The sequence below is a fragment of the Ahaetulla prasina genome, chromosome 3, assembly GCF_028640845.1.
Source record: "Ahaetulla prasina isolate Xishuangbanna chromosome 3, ASM2864084v1, whole genome shotgun sequence".
NCBI classification, from domain to species: domain Eukaryota; kingdom Metazoa; phylum Chordata; class Lepidosauria; order Squamata; family Colubridae; genus Ahaetulla; species Ahaetulla prasina.
The window spans coordinates 150980732-151006123 of NC_080541.1; the positions used below are offsets into that span (position 1 = coordinate 150980732).

Genomic DNA, 25392 nt, shown 5'->3' on the forward strand with positions numbered 1-25392 from the left:
CCAGAGAAAAATCAGGTCCAGGGTGCCACCCCAATGTGAGTAGGGCCATCAACTACTTGGGTCATGTCCAAGGCCGTCATGGAAGCCATGAACTCCCGAGCTGCCGTCGATGGCGAGCGGACGATGGCAAGTTAAAGTCCCCATGACTAAAAGTCTGGGGTCTCAACTACCACCCAGCCAGCACTTCCAGGAGCTCGGGCAGGGCGGCTGTCACGCAGCAAGGAGCCAGGTACGTGATCAGCATACCCATCTGACACCTATGACCCCATCTCACAAAGAGGGATTCGCACCCGGCAATCTGAGGTACAGTGGTCTCCCTCGGCTCTAGACTCTCTCTAATCACAACCGCCACCCCCCCACCCCTACCCTGGGCCCTCGGCTGATGGGATGCACGGAAACCCGGCGGGCACAACTCCACCAGGGGCGCGCCCCCCTCAGTGCCCCACCCGGTCTCCGTAATGGCCACAAGGTCCATGGAACCCCCTGTATAAGGTCACAAGCGAGGGGCTTTGTTCACCACGGACCGGCATTGCACAACATCAGCCGGAGGCCCAAGCTCTGAGGATCCTGACCATCCGGGGAACGGGTGAAGTCCAAGGGGTCGGAGCGCGTGATCGCTTTCAAACATCGAGCACGCGCTCCCGAAACTTGATATGACCCCTCGCTTCCGCCATACCTGCCTCTCCCACTTACCGTGTCAATAGAACCACCCTCACAAATAGGAACACACTCCCCATAACCTCTGGACCTAATAAAGAAAAACCGCCGCGAGCATGTGCAGGAACTGGCCCCCTACCCGACGGGTTACCCCCATTACCCGCCCTTACCCTCCCACCCCTTAAAAATTCCCTTTCTAAAAAACCCCATAAACCCTTCTTTTTAGCATGCCACCTCTGTGGGTCCCAAGACCCGTCATAGAGGCCGGCCCTCGATAGTGTGGTGGGCCATTCCTGCGAGGCGGGGGCACCTCGCAGGCGCAAGAGTTCTTGTGGCGAATAACGCATAGAATCAACCATCAGCTGGCTATGTCCCATTTGGCAGCCGAGATGTTATACTGGGATGTCATTCTGGAGTCCGGTAACGGATGGAAAAAAGAGATGGAAAAAAAGAGACAGGCAGTCCGTCCTAAAGAGATGTAAAGTCCATTATATCCTGATGGATTAGCAGACAAAAGATCGTAAACCGTCTCAGCCCATCCACCAGGTAGATGTTCCGCTGGACCGGAGTATGCCGTCTGCGGGAGAGATGTTCCAGCAGTCCAGGAAGGAGGTCCGGGGGTGGGGGTAAAGGGTAGCCACAGTATCAGCTGAAGAATACACCTTCCTGCCCCACGCCTCAACATGGTCATCATGTCCATCACTTGCCCCCATCCTCAGTGGGAGAGATGATCTAACAAGCTGGAAACCAGAAGCCCAAGGAGGCGTAGTCCAATTAAATTTAGTTAATTAACTAATTAAATTTAGTTAATTTAATAAGAATGAAAAGAGTTCCATTGAGCAAATTTGTAGAACAAATAAAAGAAAGTGTTTTTTTAGAAGTGATGCCAAGAAAAACACTATTTAAAGAGCTGGAAAAAAATGCTTCTGTCTGAGCTACTGTAGTACTTTATACAGCTTAGTTTTGGATTTTTAAATTATTAGCTGAATATTAGTGAAAGAATATTAGAACTATTCTTTCACCCCTAAAAATAAAGTGGCTGATTAAAGGACTATTATTATATTTGGAAGCATTAGAACTCATTGCCAAAGTGGCAAAATTTCCCAGGTAACTGATTACATAAATATCACTCCAACCTATGCAATTTGTGGATAATAGCTTAAATATTACAATATTCTGACATATTGTATCATACCACATTAAAGGACCATAAATAAACAAGTCAGCACCACGATGTTGACTATTGTTAGAAAGACAAATATCTGAAATTGTCCGTGCTTGCTTAGGAATGTTGGAAGTTGAAGTCCACAGATCATGAAGTTGCCATAGTGGCCTATGGCTGCTATACAGGATGCTGGATCCTGCCTATGGTAGGGGAACGAATATGATTGTGAAGTAACAACAATCAAGTTACTTTCTTCTTCTGCACAAAAAGGAAAAGAACAAATATTATTAACATACTCCTGTCCATAATGTAGATGTTAAAAAATAATCTTAAACAGTAATCTGACACTTTTCAGTTTACTGGTCCTCTGCCATAAAATAGAAGGAAATAGCTCATTATTTAGGATAATTTTTGGGTTCAGTCTTTCAGGAGTCTCTCTAGCGTGATGCTTCAATTTGATTATTGACTCTCCAGCATAATTCTCATGCTGGCTGAAGAGTTATTGAAGCTATAATTCATACATTTGACATCTATTGGCCTAGGAAGGGCTATTTTCAGCTCACTGGTCTCCTGCCACAAAATAGAAGGAAACAGCTCATTATTTAGGATATTGATTTAGGAAAAGCTGTCTTCCAATTTCATATATTCACACTTTTCTTTCTTCATGCCTGGGGGATCCAGAATTTTATCTGTTTCTTTGTGATGGCATTAAAAGGTTGCTTCTCAGTTCCTGATTTTGACCCATTTGTTCCAAGAATAATGTTTTTTTGTTTCTGGTTGGTATTTTTTGAAATATTATATAGATAATATTTTTATGTAGACATTTTTCTATTTTGTTTCTTTTCCTATATTTCAAATATAATTTTTAGTTTTAATTTGTATTTAAAAAGGAATGCAATTATGCCAGGAGCTTTCTGGCATGCATGAGAGTTAAAGGAACAAAATGTAACAGAGGAATACAACTTGGCCTTAAGCACTGGTAATGCCTTCCCCATATCATATTTAAAATTTCTCCAATGTCCACCATATTGACCATAGGAAAAGCTCTTCGAAATGATATGTTTCCTGAAAACATTTGAAGCCTGTAAGATTGGAACTGCCTTATACAAAAGTTCTGAAGCTGAATGCAGTATCATTTTAGATTTTTCACACATTTTAAAACAAAAATAAAAACACACCGATATAGATGTAATTATGATGCCAAGTTACAAATATTTACTGCACTGACATTGTGCTTTAATCCTTGAGGACATCTTACTCATAATAATTAGGCCAGCAGCTTGATCACTAAAGGCAGATCCTCAAATGTACATACCACTAGAACTCTGCTGAATGGGACCTATGCAGTAGCCAAATTGGAAGAAAGAAAAGGAAGCTTTGAACAGCTTCTGAGGACAATTGTATCATTCTGAGTTCCAATAATCATGAGAATAGCTTTATAATCTTCAAACATAATTGTTATGCCAATAGACACAATTCATATTATAAATATGCATATTAGTGCAATCAGAGCTGTGTAATTTTAAGGATTCTGTATATACATTGTTTTTCCTAGCTCTTAAGTGTCCTTAAAGATATTATTTAAGATTTGCAGGCAATGTTGTTAAGATTTTTGCAAAAGCAACTTCAGTTTTGCATGTTGTGCTTTAATATAACTAAGAAGCGGAATATATGGTATACAATACATATTGAACATTTTATACAGGTTGCCTAAAAAAGTTTCCAGATATTTCATAGAATTTTACTGGCCTTATATGTGCATATGGCCATATAAATAAATATAAGCTGCTGAGATTCATTATAAGATCCCTGGTGGCTTAGTTAATAGTGCAGTATTGCAAGCAAACTTGCCCACATCCTGGAGTTCGATCCTGACGGGACTCAAGGTTGACTCAGTCTTCCATCCTCCCAAGGTCTGTAAAATGGGGACCCAGATTGTTGGTATATGCAAATAATGTTTATATTATAAACTGCCCAGACAGTGCTATAAAGTACTATGTGTGGTATATAAGTCTAAACGCTATTGCTATAAACATTGACTATAAATGACAAGTGACTGGATTATTTGTTTTTCCATTTCTTCTGCTCTTTAGGGACCTATTGGCTCACCTGGTGAAATTGGACTATCTGGGGGATCTGGTGAGAAGGTATACTATAAGATGCTAGCTGATAATTAATGTAATAAGAGCAGCACAAGTAATATATACTATACTGTGCATTACAACTAGTGTTCTAAATTTTGTTCAATATGAGATAAGATTATTTGTTATGATAGAAGTCTGTAATTAGATTTTGTAGTTTTTTACATTATTGTACTAGTAACTGATGGGTTCTGTTTGGGAGAGTTTGCACTACTTGAAGTTTTATTTCATATATAAACATAACAGCATGCTTATTCTCTAAATCTGTGTTGGAATTTAATCATGCAAAAGAGTAAAAGTTACTCCATGTTGCTTGCAAAAATGTTACTTAATAATAAAACTGCACCAATTTTTTTAAAAAATGGAATGAATATGTCCCAAGCAGATGATTGATAGAATCTGTCAGCAAATAATACAATTGGGTTGAAAGTCATACAGTCTGTTACGATCCATATTTTTTATGACAACCAATGATATGGTTTTCATGGGGAAGAGAGCATCCATCTTATCCTTCCTGGGTTAATTAAAAACCTGTTTTGAATCACGCACATTCATCCCAGAAGAGGAGAAAAAAACTCTAGCGATAAATCCATTAATGGAGACAGGAAAAAGGTTCACATGTAGGCGCAAAAGTAGCTAGTTAGCTCCTACTGGTTTTGTTTTCCATTCCTGCAAAAGCTTAGAAATGAGCCTAGAGTTACCAGGAGTTCACTATACTGAATATTTATTTAGGTATAGAAGTTGTATTTTCATAATTAAAAATATTTCAAAACTGGATATGCAGTTCTACTGTCAAAAATCAAATAAACTACTATATGTATGAACAGGGTATGTATGTATGTATGTATGTATGTATGTATGTATGTATTTGTTTATTTACTTTTAAGGGAGACAGAGGTAATCCAGGCCCAGTGGGCCCTCCTGGAGAAAAAGGTGTCATGGTAAGCAAATCCAGGGTTAAGTAAGAAACTACTGCCTAATTTTATTTATTTATCTTACATTAACAAAGCTTAAGTAGAAAGTATATACTTAAATAGTTACTGGAAAATTCCTGCCTTCGCTAAGTATTTAAGGTCTTTAAGGTAATCCTGTTTACCTTATGTCTGTAGAGACATTTGTAGGAAAGTCTGTAAGAAAAATGAGTAGCTATTATATCAATGATTGTAGGTATTGGGCTTAATATCATTCATCTTTCTTAAAATATATTGAAATTCTGCATTATTTTACAACAGTAGTTTTTTTGCTTATCATGTTAACTCTGCATTAACTATTTTTTAAAAATACCATCAGCAAAATGTAGCTTTGGTTAGTCATAACTCACTGAAAATCAAGCAAAAACCTCTATTTTGAAGTTAGGACTTTGAAATTTCTGTTTGAGGAGGAAAGTATCTGAAAAAGATAGCTTGAAATAGTGAAGGGGATGTTATAAAATTCCCTGAAACATAATTTGGAAGTTAGATCAAAGGCATATTGTTTAATATCACAGATATATTTCTGCAGAACTAGTATTGTTACTACTTGTATTGAGAGAGAGAAATTATTTTCCAAAAAATCAAATATATATACAAATGCAAATACATATAAGCCTCTAAGAAAATCAATTTGCTGGGCTTCCCAGTAAAAGTTTTCTTCACTGATAAAGTACATAAGAATTCGGTACACAGCTCTGAAATTGTAAATAAGAAGAAAGCTTTTGAGGGCATTTATACAAGCTGAAACAAATTTAACAATATATCCATAAATCAGCCAAATTATATTTACTTCTATTTCAGGGATACCCAGGTCCACCAGGTGGCCCTGGTGATGTAGGGCCACAGGGACTACCTGTAAGTATAAAATGCTATATTTTTGTGCATCTCCACATGAGTCACATCTCCATAAACTTTTAAGCTTAAGTATGGCTGGGCTTCAATAATTTTAGTAAGGGGTTCTCTGCCCAGTTGCTGAGTGGGCGTGGCCATGGTGGGCATGACCTAGTCAGCCTCCTGCACCATGGTGGGGGAGTGTTTTTGCCTTCCCCAGGCTCCGGAGGCTTTCCTCAAGCCTCTGGGAGGGCGAAAACAGCCTCCTCAGGCTCTAGAGGCTGGTAACTGGCCCGTTTCTGGCCTTCCCGAACTTCTGATAGGCCCGTTTTTCGCCCTCCCCAAGCCTCCGCACGCGCCCTGCACTTACCTGTATCCAAAAGGGGCCGCGTGGGGATTCCTGGGAGGGGAGGTGGGTGGATGGGGCCAGCCAGGAGTGGGATTTGGGGGTTCTCCGAACTGCACAGAATCTTAGCTAGAGGTTCTCCCGAACCCCTGCGAACCCCCAGCAGCCCACCCCTGAGCTTAAGTCTATTAATAGGTGGTATAACTTTGGAGAAAAATTATTCAGTCAAAAGTAGGGAATATTAAAGGCATGAGTCCAAAGCTTTTATATCCAGTGAGTTCAAAATAAGATATTTAAACCAGGCTTAATTTCTCACTGAAATTGAGAAATTGATTTTTAGTCTTTCCCTATAAGCTATAAAACTATTACGGGAGAATGTAGGACTTTTTGGAATAGTATGTATAGCAGCAGGAAAGAAGGGTGATTGATCATGAATCACTTCTCCTGCCATAGTGAAATCTCCATGTAATTCCCAGTGGATCTAGTTCAGTGATTTTTGTTTTTTGACACAGAGGTCAGATACTGTAACAAATAAGACATGTACCTATGTTAATTAATCATTTTAAGGCCTATCTGTTAGAAAGTAATGCCATGACTGATATGTTGTCTGTTTCAAGTTGCTAATATAATAATTTGTCTCTCATATAACTTTACTTTTCCATATATGCAATTATGATGCAATTGATAGAGTATTGGACTGGAACTAGGGGAGATTAATTTTAAAACTGCTGAATGGCTGAAGGGAAATTTAAGCCTACTTTAGAGAAAGCTTCAGAAAACCGCAATAAGGAAAAAAATGGGTGACCGTTTTTTGGTCTGGCCTTTGAGCTTTTTCCTTTTGGGAGTAAAGTTGGTAACAAAATATGACACATAAAAACAGGCTTCTGCTCTATGATAAATATGTATTTCATTCTGATTTATTATTTAGGGCCCTCCAGGAGCACGAGGACCTCCAGGATCACAGGGTTCTAAAGGTCAAAGAGTAAGTAGTATGTTTATGATCCCTAAGTATACTTATTGTGTGTGTGTATATGTGTGTATGGATGGATGGATGGATGGATGGATGGATGGATGGATGGATGGATGGATAGATAGATAGATAGGCAAAGAAAAGAAAGAGAAAAAAGAAAAAGAGGAGGAAAAAACAATGTTTGAATAAGTGACTTCTGATCTTCATTGCAACAAGTATAAACAAACTTATCATTTTTCCATTCTGTAAACAATTCATACACATTCACATTTTTCCATAATCTATCTCTTATCCATTCACAAATCCATAAATAATCAATTTTCAGATCCAGATGTCGGCAAAAAGACCATAAGGGGGTCACAGAATGTTATAAATGTGTTATTTTAATCCAGATCAAATCAATCAACTTTGTATTCCTTTTTTATACTTCTAATAGTCCTTAATTCATTGAGGTACTCCATAGAATTTGATCTCTCTTCTATTTTTCTTTCTCCATCAAGGATTTTTCAGGTTTTTAACAATCCTCATTTTTAAATGCAGTAAAATCGATCCAGATATCTTGGCTTATTATTTTTATTTCCATTTTGACCGTCATATATGTCTTACAATCCAGAATTTCTATATTTTCTAATATTTGTGCATCAGGTGATTGTCATTTATCCTATCAGTCTTCCAGAATACTATCTTTCATGTCAGCCCTGGAGGCTATCTTTTACTTTGGATCTTTAGGGTTGCTACACTTGGTGGATGGGCATGCTGTGGGAAACGGGAGAGGGGATTGATGGAGACAGGATGCGATGTATAGCCATAACAACATTCTTTTCTCTGGGAGTCAAGGACGTTCAGCCTGCGCCTGGAAAGGTGTGACTGGAAGCAACTCCAGTTGGGACAGGGACGTGATTGGACCACGTGATGGACATGTGGGTGCAGGGAAAGGGACTTTGATTTTGATTTGGGTGGGAAAAACCCAGGGGCCTTTCAGATTTGGGTTTTCTCAGATGTGCCAATATGACATCTCTAATAAAGTGGAACTTTGAGGAAAATGCCTGCCTTGGAATTTTACACCATCTGTTGTGGGTGTTACTTAGAACCCTGACATTTCATTTCTTTTAAAAAATCTTTTCTAAATAATCCATCCATATCAGCAAGCATTGTTACTAACATTATAGCTATTAGTTTCTAACCACATTCTTCAAAAATATCCTGAAATGTCTAGATGTTATAGCATTTTCTGTCATTTTATAGGAGCCACAAAAAACAGGCTTGTCTCTTTTTTCCTCTTCCTTCTTTTTCCTTCTTTTAATTTTTATTCTTCTGTAGTGCTTTATTTCTGAAATTGCAGGTCTTATAATTTATTTTCCAATAGACTATGCAATTTATATTCCCATAAAATACTGTTTTATTATTTCTCAAACCCTTTAGCAAAAGTCCTACTATTCCAAAATTGTCTGGTCCCTGAATACATTTGCAACTTTCTTAAATTAAGACCTTATATTTTTTTGCCATTTTCATTAAGCTATTAGTTTGTCCTTTGTATTGGAACAAAGATTAATTCACAAGATGGTTTTTCATACTTGTTGCTTTGAATTTCTCTTTCAACTTTAAATACATTTCAAAGATCTTTGAATTTTTGAATTTTTTTTTTGAATCTTTGAATTTCAAAATTTTTTGAAGTATATTAGGATTAATGAATCTAGTTTTCTTAAAAACTGTGTGATTGAGAGTTTAATGACTTCCTTCATCTTCTGGCACTGAAATCCATGGGAAACCACTGTGCTATGGTCTCCTTGCAAGGAGTTCCTGTCCTGAGCACAATTGGGCAATCCCTCATCCTCTCCTTTATCTGGAGAGATTCTTTTAGACTGGGCTTCTCATTGGGTCTGTCACTCCTAGCCACATTTCATTTTCCATCCTGTGGAGACATCTAGTTTTCCATTTGCTCACTCAGAAGTGAGAATAATTTCACTTCCAAATTGATCATTTATGTATGATGCATCCCTATTCCCTTACAGAGTTAAGGTAGCTAGGACTGTGGAAAATCAATCTCATTGGAATGTACTTATTGAAAAAAAACAAAAGACCTTGAGAAATAGTTTGAAGAATTAATTGTGAACTTCTGGAAGTGAATTGCACTCTAGCAATTTCTAGCTTGGAGGGCAGATCTTAAGGTGATTATGTCCATGGGTCAAATAGAAAAGTAATGGACAAGAAAAAAAGGAGAATAGTAAGGGTTGGCAAAAGCTGCAGAGAGACAGATTTCTCATATGTTTTTATTCAAAGGTGGTGACTGAGGATGTATATTATCTCTTACAATTTTTTTAAATTCCCCAATGGCTTCTGTATGCATGTGTGGGGGAAAATGTAGTAAGGAAAAAAATTACAAAATGTCCTCATTTGGATCCAATTAAATTCTGTGAATTACCATGGCAGCAGTTGCAGATTTTATACTTGAATTTTGTCTTATGAATCCTTAGATGCATACACATAAGCAGTTGCATCATTCCTAACTGATTTATGTTTTAATTCGTCAGGGACCACGAGGCCAAGATGGTCCTCTGGGAGAACAAGGGACAGAAGGTATTAAGGTAAACTTGACTTTCTTATCTTTGCCCCAGAAAATGACCCATGATGCTGTTAGATGCATGAAGTACTGTACCATATAATCTTTCTCTTATTGAGAACTTGACTTTTTGTCTCTGAGTTATATGTTATGCCATTTCTTCCTTGGTGTCTTATAGTGTCTTCATTGCATCATCCAGACTAAGATAAAGGCTGACCTCACTGTAATTTTGACCAAGTGATAGTTTATTTTTAGTGAGTTGCTTTGGCATTTTTTCTAGGAAGTGGTATAAAAAGGAATAAAGAAATAAATAGAGGGCCTCTGCTGGCTCAGCAGACTAAGTCTGTCTGTTATTAACACAGCTGCTTGCAATTACTGCAAGTTCAAGTCCCACCAGGCCCAAGGTTGACTCAGCCTTCCATCTTTTATAAGGTAGGTAAAATGAGGACCCAGATGGTTGGGGGCAATAAAGTTGACTTTGTATATAATATACAAATGGATGAAGACTATTGCTTAATACAGTGTAAGCCGCCCTGAGTCTTCGGAGAAGGGCGGGATATAAATTCAAATTAAAAAAAAAAAATAGTACCTGCATTTGTGCCTGTGGTTGATGACAGATTTTCCAATAATCCACACTAAAGAGAATGTCAATGATTTGGAATTTAGAAGAAAAATTGTCATTTTTTAATACAGTGTACATTAAAATAGCCCTATTGCTTCTTTTACCCAGGGAGAAGTTGGTGATGCTGGGAAAAAAGGCATTCCTGGTCTCATTGTACGTGGCATTTTTTTAGCATTCATATTTAAGACATCAATTCTGACAATATTTTTGAAATAGTACGACACATTACCTTCTTTGTGTTTACACAGGGAAAAGCTGGAATCCCTGGAGAAAGAGGCAATCCAGGAGCACCAGTAAGTTCTTCGGTTCGATGGAAGATTTATTTATTTTTTAAATTCCATTCTGCTTCTAACATAATATATTGAGTTTATAGTAGTTGAGGTCACCTAACATGAGTTGGGGTTTAAAGTACCCTGCAAATACAAATAAGTCTTTAATGACTGCCTTATTTATAAATATTTGCAGTTGTGAGGGCGATGAAAAAATAACTTTGCAACCAACCCTCACATTTACAACTTTTGCAGATCTATAAAGCAAATGAAAGCTGAAGTAAGAGCATGAGCACAGTCACAGTTTGATTTAAAAGCAACCATTTCGTTTAATGACCAAGTTGCCAATCCCAATTGTGTTCACTAAATGAAGAGGACCTCTATTAGAAGCTAGTCTAGTTTTCACTTAATAACCATAGGGTTTTTTGGGGCTAAAACTAACTTCGCTGGCCAGGTGGACCATATGAACACAACCATTACGTTACACTTTTATATTGCTAATGTAAGTAAATTAAAAATTTGATATTTCTAATAAAATGCAAAATAATTCCTGCAGAAGTGTAGGAATTCTGTCCTGTCAAGTATTACAGGGTGTTTTTTTTTTTTGCTGCAGCAATTCATATTTCTCCTTTAATTTAAAATTAATGGAAAACGGGAGAAGAATCATAACATTTGTTCCTTCCCCATAGCCCAAGTCCAACCGGAATCACTTTCCTGATCTTTGAAAATAACAGCTTCAAGGTATTACAGGGGAGGTGCTTAAAGTATCTACATATAGCACCCAAATCAAAATTTAATTTTGATATAATAATTGCAGTGTCTTTTTTTCCATTGATGGGTGATTAGTTAAGCTTTGGCAAAGACTGGGAAACAATGCAGCCCAAACTCACATTTCCTATCTAAATTTTAAAATCTATAATGAAAGACATTGCTAATGATGGCAGACATTACTGTTATCAATAATATATGAAGGCATTTATTTAATATAATTTATCAGATCGCTGTAGCTCCTGTACATAGAGGGTAAGTTATCCAGAATAGTTCTTAAATGCAAGGACAATAATGCACTGGCTCAGGTGACATTAATATCTACATTAGAGAACAGAGAGCTTGTTGAACTGCTTCCTTTGGTGGAAGAGATGATAAAATAAACAACTTTTTATTTCGTATTCTTTGATTTGTAGGAAATAAAACATATAAAGACAATCAGTCAATAACAATGTATCGTATTTTTCGGAGTATAAGATGCACTGGGGTATAAGACTCACCTTAGTTTTTGGGGAGGAAAATAGAAAAAAAAATCTGCCTACCAGGTATTCATCTGGCTAGCGTCCTTAGTCTGGTCAGCTTCAGCACATTGGTTTGCTGGTTTTGAGCATGCATGTATGCTTTTTATCCCCTGGTTGGGGATAAAAAACAGCTTCTAAAGCACAGCTGATTGTTGGAGGGAGCAGAAATGAGAAAAGGAGGCAAAGCACGGAAGATTGCTTCACTTGCTAGCGCCTCATTAGGGCTGAAAAAAAAGCTTTGAAAAAGCTACATTCGGAATATAAAACACACCCAAATTTTCAGCCTCTTTTAGTGGGGGAAAAGTGCATCTTATACTCCGAAAAATATGGTAGATTAAATGATTAAACTGAATTTTCAGTTTATACAACAGACATACTTTCATAGCAAGCCAAGTTATACCTATTTTTAAAAAATGAAAAGAGATATATAATATCTCTAAATGATACTAAAGTAAACATTAAATACACTTCAATATTTGATACACGCCCTGAACATACATCTGAAACTGATCTGTGCTGTCCTGTTATTTGTACAGCAAGTGGAAAAGACTAAATATTTTTTTTCCTTTACCAGAGATAAAGTAGCAATAGTGAATTGTGCATACTTTTTGAAAGATGGCCTTCAGAACATATAGTAAGGTGTAAGAGCATGTGGGAGCAGATAGAATCAGGGCTCTGAAGCAGCGACAAGGATTTGGAAAAAAGATATAGCTTTGTTAACTATTCTTTTGTACAGACATCTGCATATTCTAAAGGAACTCTTGAAAGTTTTAGTGAATTGCGTATACACTACCATCCTACAATCCAAACTATGGCAGTAGGGAGGAATATTTTTTTAGTTTTATCTCCATAGAATTTTATGCACAATTTATTTCAATCTATACTACAAACAAGGCAGCATGTAAGCCAAGAACAAAGTATTGTATACATTTCAAAGCAAATCCCTCCTTATATTCAGATTTAAAATGCAGCTTATATAGTCAGTTTGGCATAGTAGTTAAGACATCAGGCTAGAAACCAGGTGAGTTCTAATCCTGCCTTAGATAGGGAGCTGGCTCAGTGAATTTGAACCAACCACTTTCTCTCTCACCCTTAGGAAGAAAGCATTAAATAAGTTCTGAAAACGTTGCCAAGAAAACCAAAAATTTCCAAAATTAAACAAAAATGTTAAAAGCATGCTGAGGTAAAACAGAAAAAGCAAGTCTGTCATAAAAATATCAAGTGCTAGCCAGAGTAAATTGACAGCATTGAAAAAATAAATGTGTTCTGATTTATTTGAAATACTTGAATGAATGAAAAGATCTTTGTCTAGTGTCAAAATGGCATTAAGCAGATATCAGCAGATCTCCCTGGGTTAAAGCACTGCAGAGTTAGAACACTGCTACTTGGAATGCTTTATATGTAATTAGATAGTTTCCTACCATAATTAAAAACACACTCATTTCCTCTACAATGTAGCTAGCCATGCTTCTGGAGGATAGTATTGTACCTCTTAAACCAGGGATCTCCCACCTTGGTCCCTTTAAGACTTGTGGACTTCAACTCCCAGAGTCCCTCAGCCAGCTGTGCTGGCTGAGGAACTCTGGGAGTTGAAGTCCACAAGTCTTAAAGGGACCAAGGTGGGAGACCCCTGTCTTAAACAATAGGACATTTTACATGAGCCAGTTTTGAAGGACACTAAAATAATACTTTGGATGTCTGCCATATACAAAAAATGGGATACATAGAATATTTTTTCAAAGCACATCTTAATGTTGCTAACGTTTAAAAAGTAGGTAAGTTCCTTTTTTTGTTGTCAGTGGTATATTTTCTGATTTGTTACATGAAAAGGCAGCTTCAAAAAGATTGACCATTCTTTCGTTCCCCGTCCCTAAATAATCCTACAGGAAGACCATCCAGACCGTAGCTGTTATTTGTCATTTTTCATATATATTTATAGTAATGTCTTCATATAACTACAACAAAGTAAGTGTCATTGAATTCACTGTAGTTTATTTCACAGATAAATAGAAGATTTTATCTTTAGTTTGTATATCTTAACGTTTCAAAGACAATTTAGGATACCGCTCACCAAAACAAAGAATTTACTAATTCAATAAATCAGCCAGTCGGTGATCAGCTACAAGTCTTTATATGATAGAAACAAAACTATTGGATTAGTAAAAACCTTTAAGTGTCATTGAAGATGTTTTATGAATTGCATTTTGGTCAATTTATGAAGTTTTGATGTAAGATTTAAGTAGCGTTTTGGTTTTGTGTTTTTAGGGTTTGCCTGGCCTTCCTGGAAGTACAGGTGATAGAGGTCCTTCAGGTGAACCAGTAAGTTGATTTAATATAATTTAATTTTATTTGAAATATGAAATATAATTTCTTGGAAAACATGTATCTTGTTATGCTGTAATTAAAGGTATATTAAAGAAGCAGCTTTATTTTTAGGCTGAAACTATGTGACTTTTAGTAAGTCTCTCTGTTCTACAGCATAAATTAATTTTTTCTTCATTTCTTTAAGATGGAAGATTGTCCTCTTAAACTTGTCCATGAAAGCCTGAAAATCATGAAAGTGGTTATCTTGAGAGAGGATGCCTTGCATTCACTTTTTAAAAAATTCCTTTTCTGGCCTTTTCTGTTCACTTTTACCTCATCATTTCAGATATTGCTTATAGAGAACTTATATGAGACATTTTTTATTCCCAAAAGATTAGCCAACATTAGTACATTTATATCAAGTATAAATAATAAAACAATATCTTCTGTGCTGCAATTTTACCAATACACAAACATACACCATCCAAGATCAGTTAATCTAGATTAAGCAATCTAGAATGCCACAGGTTTCTATAGTGTGCCGGTGTGATTGTATATTTAATTTAGTCTTAGTTTGTGTAACTTCCTTATTAGATCTTAAAGGTTGAATATAAATAAATTGTTTTTCTGAGTACACAACCTACCTGCCAGTTAATATAAATATAGGTGTCCATGAATTTCAGCTGATTAATTAAATCAGTATTTTTTCCAAACAAGAAAATTTTTAAATGTATGGACTTTAACTCCCAAAATCCCCCAGCCAGCATGAAGAATTCTGGGAGTTATGTAGTCCATACATCTTAATGTTGCCAAGTTTGAAAATCCCAGATATAAATTGGGTGTAAACTTGTAGCTTTTATGACAAAATAAGCAATTTTTGAAGTATCTAAATTCTCTAGGCTAGGAAAAAAGTCTATAAATTGTTGGTGGCAGGTGGCAAGTATTGTCTGCTAATTGTTCAAACCAATCTAAGAGAAATTAGGAGATTAGCAGAAATGTGCAGTTTGTCTCCATTGATTTCTCTTTCAAAATTCTGGTGTATTATTAATTTGCTCATTAGCCTCATATGAATGCCTGTGGGCAATTATTACACCTGATTTTTTTTTTTTTGCTGATAACATGAAAAAAGGCCTATTTTTTAAAAAAACGCTAGCATATTTCATTATACGTCAGTACTGTATTAAGAATAATTGGGCATCTGTATATTGTGTCTGATAATTCAAATGATTGTTTTGTGTGTGTGAGAATAATAAACATCTTAAATAAAAGTCTTATTTTTAAAATTTACAGATATAAACCATTACCTAAATTCAAAATTCTATACCACATTCATTTGTCCTACTGTGCATGTTTTTCTTTTCTCCATTCAAAATCAGAGAATCTGCTGCCAGAATTTAATTAATCCATTAAAACAAAACCAAGATTCCATGTCTTTTGTCTTTATTTAACAAAAACTGGTTGAAATTACAGAGTATGAAGCAAAAAGAGTATGAAATTTGAAATAAAATCAACATATTAAACTAAAGGTAGTCTCCTTTAAATCAAGGTCAGCTCCTGGTGATCACAGAGATATGTCCATGCCTGCAGTCACCAGTTTTTGGGATACTATGGAAGTGGCATGCTTTTGCTACCTTTGGGGTTGTTGTTTTTTATTCCAGACTATGTCCTAGTATACCCATACAATCCCCAATCCAAGAAGAGGCCAAGCCTGAGTCTGCTTAGAGTTTGATTCCAGAGGAAGTCAGGTAGATATTGCCATAGTTTATCTAGCAGAGTTCCTGGTTTTGCTGATATAAGTAGTATCAGAAACAGTGTTGTGGAATCCAAAGCTGGAAATTTCAAGGCACTGCCAAAAACCGCAAGTTTAATCCACATCAACTTTCATGCTGAGACTACTCTATCAAATATGACTGAGATTTTTTTTTATAACCTCTACTCCTTCCATGGGCTTCTGAAAACTTATTTCAGAACCTTACCATGAGGCAGTTCTTATCCTTAATTATTTCTTTTACTGTAGTCCAGAAGTCCATAAATCCCCAAATTCCCATATATCCTTTCCATGAATGGTGTAAAGAATGAAGAAAGTTGGCAAGACAATTTGCAGATCATATAGAATTATGAAATTATGAAATCATCATTGAATGGATACCACACAATCTGCAGAGAATGGTCAAGTTTGTCTTTAAAAGACAGGAGGAAAACCTAGAAGTTAAACCCTAGTTCATAGAGATATACAGACAGATTGAGTTATGTGAGAGTAGAGCTTCTACATGTATACAACTACATTCTTCTCTGTTATACAGCTGTGTCATGTCTCTAAGCTTGTGCTGTGAGAATGTTACTGAATATGGAAGGTAGATGTTCAAATGTAATCTAGTAAGAAGCCTTGATAAATATCCCATTGCCTTATGATGATTGGACTGTTGCAGCAAATCCTCTTTAAGGGTGGGAACCAGATTAAATTATTCTACTCTCAGAAGCTAATGGAACCTGGAAAAAGGAAAGATCCAGCTGTGAGAAAAATGTCTTCAAAAAACTGGCCAGCTGATGTTATAGCTATCGGTATAAAAGTGATTTCTTTTTTTTTCTTTTTTCTTTTATTTATTTTTGTCACAACAGTATACACAAACATCGTCATAAATAAAAACAACACATCATGAAAGAAAAATATGTATATATAAGTAAAAGTATGCAACAGCTATGTTAATTTGATATAATGAAGGGAACAATAGGACAGGAATGGTAGGCACTTTTGTGCTCTTATGCACGCCCCTTATAGTCCTCTTAGGAATGGGGTGAGGTCAATAGTAGACAGTTTTTGGTTGAAGATTTTGGGATTTTGAATAGAGACTATGGAGTCAGGTAATGAGTTCCAAGCGTTAACAACTCTGTTACAGAAGTCATATTTTCTGCAATCAAGTTTGAAGCGGTTGACATTAAGTTTAAATCTATTGTTTGCTCTTGTATTATTGCGATTGAAGCTGAAGTAGTCTTTTACAGGAAGGATATTGCAGTAGATGATTTTGTGTGTTAAACACAGGTCATGTCGAAGTCAGCAGAGTTCTAAGTTTTCTAGTCCCAGGATTTCTAGCCTGGTGGTATAAGGTATTTTGTTGTTTTCGGAGGAGCGAAGAACTCTTCTAGTAAAATATTTCTGGACACATTCGATTGTATTAATGTCAGAGATGTGGTATGGGTTCCAGACGGATGAGTTGTATTCAAGAATAGGTCTGGCAAATGTTTTGTATGCTTTAGTTAGTAGTGTAGAGTTTTTGGAAAAGAAGCTGCGTAAAATTAGGTTTACAACTCTTAGAGCCTTTTTTGCTATGTAGTTGCAGTGGGCTTTGGCATTTAGGACATTTGATATGAAAACTCCAAGATCTTTGATAGGTGGGGGTCGTCAGTAAGGTAATGACCATCAAGTTTGTATTTGTTGATAGGGTTCTTTTTTCCAATATGTAAGACTGAGCATTTGCTGGTTGAGATTTGGAGTTACCAAGTTTTAGACCAATCGGAAACAAAGTCAAGGTCTTCTTGAAGGGTAGAAGTATTGTTAGTGGTATTAAATAGTTTGACATCATCAGCAAAGAGAACACAATAACTTGAAATAAGGTCACAGAGATCATTTATGTATAGTATGAAGAGCGTTGGTCCAAGAATACTACCTTGGGGAACACCACTTTTGACTGGAACAGGATTAGATATAGCGTTGCCAATTTTGACCACTTGTTGTCTGTTGACAGGAAGGCATTTATCCAATTGTGAAGAGGTCCCGAAATGCCATAGGAGTTTAGTTTGAGGAGAAGTTTATCATGTACTACTGAGTCAAAAGCTTTGCAGAAGTCTATGTAGATTGCATCTATTGCTTTTCCTTGATCAAGGTTGGTAGTCCATATGTTTTTGCAGTGGAGAAGTTGTAAGTTACAAGACAATTTTTTTCTGAAACCAAATTGTTTATTAGAGAGAAGGTTGTTTGTTTCAAGGTGGAGTGTAATGGATTGGTTTATGATAGATTCCATTATTTTGCATGAGACACAACATAGAGAGATAGGTCTGTAATTTTCAACTAGGCTGGGATCTCCTTTTTTGAAGATAGGGATGACTGTGGCTAGAGACCAGAGTTTTGGAAGGGAACTTGTTGTGAAAGCTTTATTAAAGATTATGCTTAGGAGTTCAGCTATATTAATTGAAAGTTTTTTTAAAAAGTATGCACATAGTCCATCTGGTCCAATAGATAATGATGGTTTCAGGTTGCAAAGGGCTTTTTCAACATTATCTTCATAATATTATTTTCATAATAAGAATGTTAAGCTCACATAAATTTTTGTTTGATACTAGGGACCGAGGGGAGAACAAGGTGATGCTGGACCTGTAGGTGAAGCTGGCTTTGAGGTGAGTCCTTTACCACACCAAATGATGTAGGCAAGCAAAACCTAGGCAAGATCCTGCTGCATCAGAGTAGAAAGTATAGAGGCCTTTAAAAGTCAGATATTGCACTATAGCATAAGATATTATACTACAAGTATCTCATTAATCACACCAATAACACCCTTTTTTAAAAAGTCCTGTGAACTTCCTAGTAAATTTCATCATGTTGGAAAGCATTTAGTGCTGGACAATGGATAACTTCATTTATGTTTTCAATACAGGGACCACCAGGCCCAGAGGGAGAGCCAGGACCACAAGGAGAACCAGGAACAAAGGTGATTGTTGAAGTAATTTTGTTGGGGTGCAGTTTGAATGGATGAGAAAAACAGTTGTTTCTCTACACATATTTCTGGGATATTTCCTGATGATACTTTTCATATACAGTCTCTAGACATGAAATATTTATTATTTCCACTAGAAGCATTCTGTCTGAAACTAGCTATGATGTTTCAGTTAAATTGGTCCAACATTAGGTAATGTTGTCATTTCTGCATCCATTCATGTATAAATCATGACTAATTTTATAAATTAGGTGAGCATATGTACTAGTTAGATATTTGTCTGACAAGAAAACAAAAAGCCTAATATTCTGTATTAATAAAATTGATATTATCAGGTACAAGCAATAAGAACCACTCATGAACAGCTATTGTCAATAACTTTATTGTCTACCACCTATGATACAAGAATCTCATAGATTGTTTGCCTTCCCTGGGAACGACCAGATAAAGCTTCATGTATCTTGGGGAGAAGGGTGTTCAAGCTTATTCGTCTTGTAGCTGTGCAACAATTCCAAAGTAGACCCCCACTTAACCCTTCCTTCCAGCTTAGCTCATAGTTTCCCAACAAAGAGATAAGTGGGCATGGGATAGGGAGATGGAATGTGTATGCATAATAAGTAATAACAGAAATATTTATACTAAACATAATAATCAGAATATACTTTGAATTGAATTAAATGTTAATTATAATAAAACATGCATTAAGAAACAATTGTAATTTCAGTAAAAGCATTTGTAAACCTCAAACAAGATTTTATCTATATGCATATGGGAGATCTATCCTAAAAGCGATCTGTTGCTCATTTAAAACAAAGAAAATAATTCAGGAGAAGTTAAGCCTTCAAAAAAATTATTCCATGGTTAAATTTAGCTGTTTTTAATGCAGATCGCGACATATGAAAGCCGGTTACAACATTTTCAAATTCCTATCCATAGAATAAATAACTCAAAACAGGGATGGGGAAATAGAATCTAAAATAAGGTAGTAGTCATTGATGCATTGATGATGTTATATAGTTGAATAATGAAACACCTGCAAGAAAACAACAAAGCTCAGAGAGCACCAAAGACCCATGATAGGAGTCACACTTAGATAGATACAGATGTACAGAAAGCCTGATGACACCAGAAAATATGGATTCAGAGACGAAAAGTCCAAGTCTTTTCTAAATCACACTCATAGCTGCCCACTACTCAAATCCTCCATGCTTCTCTTTCCAGTCAACGAACAGAGCATGACTAGAGTCAGACTTTCTGGAATTAGGATAGGCACTCCAAGCTTCACAAGAATGGAAAGAAGGAGGGAAGGAAGGATCCAAGTGTTGGTCTTCAGGAATTTGAAAATGTTCTTGTTCCTTTCATTGCTTCATCTTTGTAAACATCGAGTTCAGTAATCAAGGAAGGCCACTATGTAAGCATTTATCTCAATTCTGCTATTTTAATTATCCCATGCCTGGCTTAGTTAAAAATGAGACATTTTTATCTTTCTGCTATACTTGGCATTTGTATTTGCAGAAAAACTGCCTTCCTATTTGCACTTTATTTGTGGTGAAAAACAAAATAAAGACTAATTCATGCTTGAGAAATGAGTTTGTTTTATAAAGACCAAACTTTAGGTATCTCTTGTAGCAAACTTAGTGTTTTGCTCTCTTGATCAGAATAATATTCACTCAATGTGATATATTTCCATTGCATGTAACAGGGAGATTCTGGACCAGATGGCAATATTGGAGCACCAGGTGAACAAGGTGTAAGAGTAAGTACTGAATATTGTAGCATATTTTATTGCTAAGGGCAGAATTATATTGGAAATGCAAAAGGACTATGTAAATTAGGAAAGCAGATAAGAGATGAAAAGGCCTCTTTGCTATATCTGGAAAACTATCAGCATCACATTTGATTAAAGAAAAATTTTAAAGATACAGGAAGAAAAAATAACAGACTTGGAAGGGACCTTGAAGGTCTTCTAAGCCAGCCCCTTCCTCAAGTTGGAGACCCTATACCGGTGATGGCAAACCTATGGCACGTGTGCCAGAAGTGGCACGCAGCACCCTCTCTGTGGGCATGCAAGCTGTCACTCCAGTTCAGCTCCGCCACGCATATGTGCACGCCTCCCGCCAGCCAGCTGGTCTTCGGGTCTCTGCAGCACATGTGTGGGAGGCATGGGCTGTGCAGGGGGACCAGGCAAGAATGCATGGGAGTGGGGCGCATGCGGGGCCCCCGCATGTGCATTGCATTTGAGGGGTTTGGCCGCACATGTATATGCGCACATGCACTCGTGCTTTGGGCACTTGGTCCGTAAAGGGTTAGCCATCAGTGAAGATACTGTCAAATGCATTTAAAAGTATGAGGTAGTGCTACAGAAATGTATCATTTATTTAGTGTCTGTTAAGCCCTTCTTTTAAAAGTTGATCTTCCAGTTTATCTTCCTGTACCTCCCTGTACATATGTTCACTCCAATATCAGGAAGCGTAAATCTACATCTCCCTGTCATGCAGTGTTCATTCTGGTTGTTTGTTCAGCGCAGCTTGTTTTACATCACTTTCAGATAACTTCTTGTTTGTGACAGCTGCTGTGTCCTTCAGTATTAAAACAGAACCACATTTAGATTGAGAATAAAGTTAATCGTGAATTATTGCAAATGCATGGATTTCAGCATCCAGTATATTTGGAAGAGCCAGAGGGACCAAGGTTAAAAAAAAAGAAATCTGTGACAATAACAATATCTAGTCCTATTCAACAAATCCTTGTGCATTGGTCCTATATGTGTTTTTAAGCACCACTAATAAAACTGTTGTATCCTTGACTCTTTTAGTCTGATCTATTTGCTGTTTTGTTGAGATAATGTACTCTTGCTTGGGTTTTGAATACACAAGATTTTTTTGGTAGTAATAGCATTTTGATATATTTCTTCTGAAACCTAGGGTATTCGAGGACCACCAGGAGAAGATGGTATTCAAGGAAAAGATGGATTAAAGGTACTTTTTAAAATCAGAATTTACACTTAACATGAGAAAAAATAAAGCATTTTATTCTGTGATTCCTAAATTTAAATTATCTTTTAAAGTCAGTGCATAGCATTTCTACTGCATTGGCATTGCATGTTCTCAAGTTGGATGATTGCATAAGAGAAGTTGTATTTGCTAGAAGAAAACAAAATGCAAAAGACACTTAATTGATCTCTTAGTACTAATTTTGCTTAAGAATCCTCATGCTATTCTCTCTCATATTTTGGAATATATTTCAAATAGTCTGTGGATTTATTGATAGTATAGTTCTCATAGAAAGACTCTCAAATTGAACTCAGCTCCTGATTGGACAAAACTAAACAATTTCCTATGCAGCCATAGATAAGTTATTTGTCACTATGTTCCTCCAAGATGTTTTTGAACTTCCTAATCTATTTTATGGCCCTGATATTTTCTAATGACTTCCCATCCAGCCACTAACTAGACCCAACCCTATTCAGTTTCTGAGCCCAGACTAGTGCTGGAGCCTATCAAGAAACAGCCAAAAGATAAAGATGTGTCTTGTTCATACAGTATACCTGGAAGCAAATTAAAGTAAGTTTATGAAAAACTTACATAAAGTAAATTCTACCTCACTTGCAAATATAGGAAGATACTGTCTACAAATCATAGTTTTAGTATTGCTAACAAGTAATAGCATCTCAGGCTATTTTTTCAGGTGGAATTTTTCAAGCTGTGAGTAACTAAAGAGAATCATATTTCTTCTAAATGCAAAGTCTGGGTTCTATCATGAGCAATAGTGAATGCCCGGTCATTTCCACTGATAATATCTTCTTATTGCTCAAAGACTATTCCAAGGACTATTCCACTTTGATTTAACTGCAAGACAATTGTCAGTTCAGGCTTTTATTCCTTCAGTCTAAACTTTATATTCATAAACAATATGAATCTATGACATGCGATTAATAAACCAGAATGTAAACAATTTGTGTGCTGGTACACAGCATCATTATCCTCCTTGGTTTATTATCTCACGATACTAAAACAATAATTTTATTTGTGGACAGTATCTTCCTATGTTTCCAAGTGAGGCAGAATATACTTTATGTAAATTTTTCATAAACTTACTCTTATTTGGTTTCCTTTCTCACATGAATAGGTAAAAAACTCCATGATAGTAAAACTTTGCAAGTTGCCCATAGGTAGACATATAAGGTTTTTTTTTTTTATTAAGGCAAGCTTAAATAATGAACCCAGCTTTAAGCTGAACTTTGTTGTTTAGGAACAGTGAACTATAATTCTTGATGTCTTAATGAAACAAACCCATCCTGATTTTTAGCAGTTTTTGTGAAGTGTGAATGAGCAGGCTTTATGCACGAATGGGCTGTTCATGTTCTCTTGAATCTTCTTGTTTTAATTCAAGATGACACCTCTGCCCTGGAGTTTGTAGGTCCTGGAGTTTGTAACACTGGGTTAAAGGGTAATGGTTTTACCCAAATATTTTCCACATTCCACAGTAGTACCCTGTCTTTATTTTGACAGCTAATAGACTTCCGGAACCTCTTTTCAAATCCAGGCTAGATGGTATTTCCAGAATTTAAGATACTTACTTGTTTCCAACAACTTACCAGATCCCAACAAGTATTTAAAAAGTCCCTGAAACTCACCTGTTGTAATAATAATTTTCTTTGCTCTTCTACCTATATCATTTTTTTGTTTGTATGTATACTGAGAGCTTATGCACTGGAGACAAATGCTTTGTATGTCCAATCACACTTGGCTAATAAAGAATTCTGTCCTGTCTTGTCCTGTCCTGTCCTGTCCTATCTGATCCGATCCGATTCAATCCGATTGGATTTGACTCTAAAAGCAGCCTTTTTTTCTCTCTTTTATTAATTGGAGGTGATTTTGCTGTTACCAAAATCCCACAGAATAATATTTTAAAAACCATGGCCTTATAAATAAATTAAACATTAAATTAAAAGCTGTTTAAAGTGACTCTCAGCAGAACTTGCAACGCCCAATGTGCTACTCTAGCCAGCACAAGTTGTGCACTCCTTTTCTATCTTGTTTTTGGAAAGGAAAGGAAAGGAAAGGAAAGGAAAGGAAAGGAAAGGAAAGGAAAGGCAGAACAGCAATTTTTTTCATCTTTTATTTTAATTTATCCTCTAGTTGCCTGCACTGCATTTAAGTTACATGAGCTGTTTATGTGCAGATGAGCTATTTATGAAACAGTTTTGAAACATGCGGTGGAAAAGGGCTTTTGCAATCAAAGGTACAGCAAAACTGAAGAACATTTTGCAGATATATTACATGGAAATGATGTTCTTGATGTCATACTTGTTATAAATACATGTTAGTCCTTATCCCTATTCTAGACCTACCTGAAGAAAACATTTTAAAAAGCCTTTGTTGCATAATTGTAATGATCAATAATTTAATGCCATCCTACTTGATGCTTTTTATTTATATCTGTGCTTTAGGGCAGTCTAGGAGACCCTGGCCTTCCTGGAGAAGATGGTGAAAAAGGAAAAATTGGAATTCCAGGTCTTACTGGCCCTTCGGGTGAACCTGGAATCAGAGGCATTCCAGTAAGTAAATTCAATTTTTTTTATAGATTTAACAAAAATATAAACCCAATTGTTCTGAATAATCTTAGCCTTAATATTGTACCCAACTGCGCCCCAAAGTTCATAAAATAAATTTACACTGTTCATAAGCTGTGAAGTCAATTGCGCTACTAAATTGATGCCACAATACTTATAGGAATATATCACACAATACGGTCACTATGAAAGTTGTACCATTACCTGGAAGAATGAAATTGAAGAAATAAATGTCATGATCTGAATACGGTAATACAAAAAATATTTTTCATAACAAAAGATAATGGAAAAAGATATTTGAAACTTATTATATTTAAATAAAGGCCACCTTAACCCACAGAAAAGTGTCCTTAAAAGGTTTGAAAGGCATGACTAATATTAGGAAACAAATTACTGATTCCAGTTGAACTCCGTCTTTGGATGGGGTTCTCTCTTCAAACAGCAATGATTAATTATATTTTCTGGCATAGTAGTAAGAACATGGAATGGATTATTTTTGACATTTATATAGGTCATATAATGATTTGAGATATAAAATGGGAGCATTCATTTTGTTGTTCCAGTTTTCTTGGTTTTGCATTTCTGATTGAGAATCTATCACACTCAGTATATGCACGGAATGTGATATAGGCAGACATATCACGTATTAGGCTTCAAAACTTTAAGTAGGGCTTTAAAAGATTTTTTAAAAATCTTGAAATGATTGTTTTATCACATCTCCAGACAATTTTTGGCCTCCACAGTGTAAGAAACATTAGTGCTTATGTAATCACTGTAGTATGTTACATAACATGATGCATAAGTACACATTATGTTTTCTATTATAAAGAAAAAGTCGGAGTGATTACAAATGATTCTGTCTACAAACTGTGTCAACTATTATCCATTTCTAATTTTTGTGAAATATTATTGATTGATTCATTGGTTTAAAACATTTATATCTCACCCTTAAGTTGTAAGGCTCTTAGGGAATAATAAAAAAA

At 36.2% G+C, this 25392-nt stretch overlaps 1 protein-coding gene across 1 annotated transcript in view; it reads left to right on the forward strand.

The window, feature by feature from the left end:
• Positions 1-25392, forward strand: part of COL24A1 (collagen type XXIV alpha 1 chain) — a 169416-nt gene that overhangs the window by 97921 nt on the left and 46103 nt on the right. Inside the window, exons 25-37 of the mRNA XM_058174721.1 lie at positions 3916-3969; positions 4851-4904; positions 5736-5789; positions 7040-7093; positions 9613-9666; positions 10372-10416; positions 10512-10556; positions 14087-14140; positions 18464-18517; positions 18775-18828; positions 20537-20590; positions 21759-21812; positions 24287-24394. Of these exons, the coding sequence (XP_058030704.1) occupies positions 3916-3969; positions 4851-4904; positions 5736-5789; positions 7040-7093; positions 9613-9666; positions 10372-10416; positions 10512-10556; positions 14087-14140; positions 18464-18517; positions 18775-18828; positions 20537-20590; positions 21759-21812; positions 24287-24394 (738 nt within the window). The remainder of the gene's footprint in view (positions 1-3915; positions 3970-4850; positions 4905-5735; positions 5790-7039; positions 7094-9612; positions 9667-10371; positions 10417-10511; positions 10557-14086; positions 14141-18463; positions 18518-18774; positions 18829-20536; positions 20591-21758; positions 21813-24286; positions 24395-25392) is intronic.